The sequence below is a fragment of the Pinus tabuliformis genome, chromosome 6 (genome assembly GCF_031772625.1).
Source record: "Pinus tabuliformis cultivar Carrire ecotype Pingquan chromosome 6, CPIR1, whole genome shotgun sequence".
Taxonomy (NCBI): Eukaryota; Viridiplantae; Streptophyta; class Pinopsida; order Pinales; family Pinaceae; genus Pinus; species Pinus tabuliformis.
The window spans coordinates 1,965,565,316-1,965,571,457 of NC_142292.1; the positions used below are offsets into that span (position 1 = coordinate 1,965,565,316).

Here is a 6,142-nt window from a genome sequence, read left to right on the forward strand (position 1 = left end):
TATCTTTGAGTCCCCAAAAATTTGAACCTGTCGACAATTTTTTGATAGTGCAAAATATAGAAGATGTCTCAGTGTAATAAGCTCAGCATGATTATTGGTACCCGGGCCGAGACCCAATCTCAGGTGAAAAAAATGTGATTCTGTTATATGAAATAGAACACCCCCTCCACAACCATGGGCCGGTGCAGCCCCATCGAAATAGGCCCAAGGCATATCCCTGTTAATGATTTCGGGCATGATATGCCTGGGAGGATTTGTTTTGTTTTCAAATGGAATTTCTGTGTATGCTGCGCAAATGGAGGGCGGAAGAAGCTGCCAGTTAACCCTGCCCTCCTCAAAAATGATGTCATTGCGCTTGTTCCAAATGTACCAGGACACCACTAGCGGTAGATTTCTTGCCTTTTCCGTAGTCACCGCAGTCCACCACTGCGCCCAGGCTGTGGGAATATCAACTGCGTGCCAGGCAGTGGTGATATTGAGGGACTGTTTGACCTGCTGCCAAATATCTAAAGTGACTTCACAGGAGAGGAATAGGTGGGGCGTAGATTCCTCCTCCTTTCTGCAGAGTACGCACCAGGTAGGTCCAGCAAAAGCCCGGTTTTTGAGATTGGCCCCTGTTGGTAGTTTATTCGCTAAAATGTTCCACATTAGAAGTCTGGCCCTAGGCTGTGCTTGAAGGTGCCAGATATCCGACCACCAGTTTTTGTGAATATCAGGCTTCTTGGCCTCGATGATCTTTAAGTAGTCGAGCTTTGGTGCATATATACCAGATTTAGCAGGTGCCCAAATGAGTTCATCTTCCTTCTCATGTAGCTTGATGTGTGTTTCAGTGAGAGCTTCAATGTATCTTTGCCAATGTTCAGTCCATTCATCTGTCAAGTGCCACTGTTGATCCGTTACCCATGCCTGTGTGAAGATGGTAGATCGATGTGGATCACCAATCTGTGCCAGATATTTGATGCCCCCATTGTTAAGGTGTCGGATCAGGTCTTCCGGCAGGAGGTGAGCGTTCCCTGACCCAGGCCAAGGGTCTAATCCTATACGGACTTGTGCTCCATTACCTATTTTCCATAAAAGGTTATCCTTGATGAGAGGCAGAGCTTTTAGAGTAGCTCTCCAGATCGCAGAAATGCCCTGATAGTTCCAAGATGGTCTGCGAAGCCAATCTGTGATGTTGGAAGGCCATATGTATTTTTTATGTATAACTTCTGCCCATAAACTGTCCATCTTGAGGAGTGACCAGCCCTGTTTTGCTGTTAAAGCTTGTGCAAATTCTGAGAGGGATTTGAGCCCCCACCCACCCCATTTCTTTGGCATGGTAACGAGGGACCATCTCTTCCAAGAAAATATCTTTCCCTTTTTATTACCATTCCACAGGAATCTGTTACATATTTGTTGAATTTTTTGTAGAATGCCTTTCGAGATCCATGTGAGGGACATCCAATAAACTGGTGTGGCCTCAAGTACTGATTTGATCAACTGTAACCTGCCAGCTTTTGACAGTAAACGATGATGCCAGCAGGTGATCCTTTTTTCAATTTTGTTAATAAGCCACAACCAGTGTTCAGATTTATATCCATCCGGCCTTAATCTGAATCCGAGATATTTAATTCCTTCTAGCAGATTATTTTCCAGGAAGGGGAAGAACTGAATTGCCAGCTGAGTTTCCTGTTGTGTGCATCTCATCAGTGATCTGGTGGATTTGTCCCTGTTGATTTCCATGCCCGTTGCTTTACAGAAGAGTAGGAGAATATTATTTAGAGCAGTGCTATCTCGGACGCTACCATTGAGAAAGATAAGTATGTCGTCTACGAACAATAAGTGGGTAAGGGAGTACTGATCAGTAATTTTGAGACCACTGAGTTCCCCATTCCTTTTTGCATCCTCAATGAGCCTACTCAGTCCCTCCATAACAATAAGAAAGAGTAGGGGGGAGAGTGGGCAGCCTTGCCTGATTCCCCTGTTGATGTAAAAACAGGCTGAGGCTGCGCCATTTATAAGGATGGCAAAGGAGACAGAAGATACACACCCCATAATCCAGTTTATAAACAGATGGGGAAAGCCCATATGGGTAAGGATCATTTTAAGGTATAGCCAGTTTACCTTATCAAAAGCCTTTGCAAGATCAATCTTTAGGGACACACCTTTGAGGTTTTTCAACTTGATGGAGTGTAAAGCTTCCTGGGCAATGCCTATGGCTTCTTGGATATGGCGGTTTTGGAGGAAAGCAAATTGTTCAGCTGATATATGTGAGGACAGGATAGGTTTAATGCGGTTGGCTATGATCTTGGCAATGATTTTGTAGAGGCAATTACAGAGGGAGATAGGGCGAAAATCATTGAAGGATGTGGGGTCATCGGATTTGGGAATCAAGGCAATGAAGGTCTGGTTCATAGGCGGATGAATGTGCCCCGAGATCCTGCTTTCCTCGACAACTTCTAAGAGGTCCACACCCAGCAGATCATAAAAAGCCAGGTAGAATTCCACAGGCCAGCCATCTGGTCCCGGACTCTTATCTTTCTTAAACCATTTAAGTGTACTTTCCAGCTCTTGTATAGTGACTGGATTTGTGAGGTCTTCAATATCTTCCTGTCCAACAAAACGAGGGAACTTTTCTGCAAGTCTAATGATATCTGGGAGATTTACAACATTTGGTGCCGTGTAGAGACTCTTGAAGTGTGTTACCCCCAGGCTAGCCAGTTGCTGGTGAGTAGTAGCCCATCCATCTGGTTCCCTTGGTAGCCTCCAAATGGTGTTTGATGCCTTTCTGCCATTGGCAAGGTTGTGAAAGAATTTTGTATTACAGTCCCCCGCTTTGAGCCAAATGGCTCTGCTTTTAAGTCTCCAATGCTCCTCCTTTTCTTGTAAAATCTTTGCTTTTTGCCCAAGCAGTTGGTTTAGTAGTGCTTTGGAAGCGTCGGAAATATATCCAGTCCCTCTCTCATCAGTCAATGAAGCTATCTGAGCTTCAGTATCCTTCAGAATCTATTCGTCTCTGTTCCTCTTAGATCGCGCCCAGTTCTCGGTCATTACTTTGAGCATCTTGAGTCTCTCACAAAAATCTAACGCTTTCCTCTGTTCCCGCAGTGGGGGCTGTGATGCCCAGAAATCCGTGACCAACTTGATATATTCCGGCTCTTGGAGAAAGCCGGCAAAGAATTTAAAGGGAGACCGCGGCTTTGAATTTTTGTCACTAATCTGAAGAAGAATCGGGTGGTGGTCTGATAGCCCCCCTGAACTGACCCATTGTCTGTATAAGGGGCACTTCTGTATTAGTTCCTCATGCATCATAAACCTGTCCAGTCGCCTCCCCAGAGCGACCTCACCAGTGTGCTGATTGTGCCATGTAGGTAGCTTCTTATTCATGGGGATATCTACAAGGTGATGTGAGTCTAGAATCATTTGCATTTGATCCGCGATAGGATCACACTGAGCATTTTGACCCCAGGATTCTCCAACTCCCAATGAGAAGTTGAAATCCCCCCCTATCACTGTATTCTGTGTGATATGGTTACCATTTAGGAAATCTTGCCAGTAAGGTAGACGATTCTGGTTAGGCCCATAAATATTGATAATTCTGATCGGGATACCCAGGTCACCCAAGATAATATCCATACCGAGGAAGCCTCTGCCCCCCCAGACAGAGAGTGGCCTACATTTCCTTGGGTTAATACCAATGAGTAGTCCTCCAGATCGACCACACGCATCCAGACCATGTAAAATCCATCCAGGAAGCAAAGCTTGTAGACATCTCACCGCCACCTCGGATGTGCACAGAGTTTCTTGAAGAAGAATGATATCACACCTAGATTCATGCAAGAGTCTTTTCAGAGCCAAACGTTTTTTGGGGTTGGCTAGTCCCCTGCAGTTGAAGGAGAGCCAGATCATGGGACACCACAGGTCATGGGCTCAATAGCTCTAAGTGCCCGCTCAATAGTAACCTGTCGCCCCATGGCGACATCTGCAACAGCATTTAGCTTTGCTGAAGAAATTTGTGAAGGTCTGCCTCGCTTTTGCTTGCGATGGCGACCAGGGGATGATCCCAGGCCTAATATTCGAGACCGAGCACGTGGTCTCAGGTGATAATGATGTGAGCCGGATTCACCCGGAGAGGATGGGGAGTCTGTACCGCCCAGAATCAGGTTGTGTGAAGGAGGGGTGGTAGAAAAGGTGGGTGGAGGAGGGGCAATGGTGCAGAGTATGGAGGGGAGGGACACAAACTCAGAATGGGGTGCTTGTAAAGAAGAATTTACAAATGATTGCATATCATTAGAGAAAGATTGAGAGAAGGTGGGGGTGGAAGTATTACCCGGACGAGAAGGTGCAGCCTCCGCCGGTTTAGTGGCAGCCTCAGCGGTCTTTGAGCGGGTACGCGGCGGTCCTGGAGCAGCCGATGCCTTCCGTCGAGCGGTCTTTGAAGCGCTATCCCCCTTCTTCTTGGATGGAGTCTCCTGTTGAGCCTGCACACCCTCCATTGGTATATTATCTCCAGCATTTTGTTCCACAGAGGTCTGCTGACGAGGTCCTTTGGTGTCCTCAGAAGTCACCCCCGAATTCAGTGGACAATCCTTGTAGAGGTGGCCAATTTTATGGCATCTACGGCAACGGAATGGTACGCCTTCATAATCAAGTGGCTGTTTGCGGGAGACATGACTGTGGTGCAGGGTGATTTTTTCCTCCAATCCAGGCCTGGTGTCCAAATGGACTAGAATTCGAGCCATTGTCCTGATACCCGATTTCTCATACGTCCTGTCGTGCTCCAGGTAAGTGCCTAGAGTGTCCCCAATTCTTTTGAATGTATACTGATTCCAAAATTGCCATGGCAACCCAGGAAGGCGAACCCAAATGGGGCCAGCCCCCAGTTGTTCTCGTTCCGGGTCAAATAGGGGATCCCACCGTTTGAGCATGACTGGCGCGAGCTCAATGTGCCAATATTGGGAGAGGACCCACTGAGTGTATTCGGGCCGGTGAAAATGCAGGGCGAACCAGCCCCTTGTAAGTACCATAATATCTGGAAGTTCTTTAAAGAAAGACCCCCAAATCTCTTCCACCCAGAGCTTGAGTCGCTCCGCAGTGTATGTTCGGCCACGGACTCTGCCAACCAGGACCTTACGAGCAGCATCCATCACATCCGGAAGCGGTGCTTCAGGCCCAAAATTGATGTTGAAGTCTGAATCAATAGCCCGGAGGCAACGACCTTTTGTTATCTTCTCAGAGCGTTTGCCAAATGGAGTCTCCTTTAGGAGTTTACGGCACGGGTCGGTGGAGCTGTGCTGGGCGGAAGCAGCGGAGCGAACCGGGAGCGGCGGGGTAGTGAAGCACCCCGAGCGAATCGGCGTGCGAGGGGTCGAATTGCTAGTGCCGGGGAGAAGGGATACAGAGGGGCGAATGGAGGGCTGTTGTGCCTGCGGCATAAATGAAACAGATGGTGAATGAGAGCTTGATGGGGGCGGAGGCGGAGGGGGCGGAGGTAATACAGGGCGGAAATGGTACTGGAGCGGGGCGTCAAGGAAAGGCGAGCTCTGAAAACATGAGCCCAATAGCTGTGCCGTCGCAGGGGAGAGGGGTGGACAGTCGAAAGGCGAGGAGTCCGCGGGAGTGAGGACCGGAGATTTGTTTTTACCTGTAGAGGACAAGTGCGGCTGCAGAGACGAAGCACCTGTCTCTAAGCCCAGAGTAACACTCCGCGGTATCAGTTGAGGCCTCCTAGAATGAGCCCAAATGTCTTGATGTGGCATGGGGTCCGCCTCATAGTCAACCAACTCCTCATCGCCCATTTTAACTGTCGGTAAGAAGGCCTAAACGGGGTTCGATCGGGGGGCCGGTCTGCGGGAAGTAAGGAAGAGTCAGTGCGGCAGAGAGAACCCAGGAGGGGACCGCAGCTTAAAACAAAACTCCGAGTAAACCGATGTTGATGCCGCGGTTCAAGCCGACAGTGCGTCCATAAACCGATAGCCCAAACTGCAAACCGCCATGGGTAGAGGTTCTGAAACAAACCCTAGGTTAGGGTTCCACCATTGTCACCTTTGAGAGCTCACTCCGTGCCTTCCCTCCATATGTTCATTAGCCAGTATATTATATATATATATATTTTTTATTTTATTTTATTTTTATTTTTAATTTTTAATTTTTAATTTTTTAA

At 47.9% G+C, this 6,142-nt stretch overlaps 1 protein-coding gene across 1 annotated transcript in view; it reads right to left on the reverse strand.

The window, feature by feature from the left end:
* LOC149267051 (uncharacterized) overlaps window positions 1-1,911 on the reverse strand; it is a 42,160-nt gene extending 40,249 nt beyond the window's left edge. The window contains exon 1 of the mRNA XM_089410063.1: window positions 102-1,911. Within this exon, the coding sequence (XP_089266189.1) occupies window positions 102-1,911 (1,810 nt within the window). The remainder of the gene's footprint in view (window positions 1-101) is intronic.
* Window positions 1,912-6,142: the final 4,231 nt, after the last annotated feature.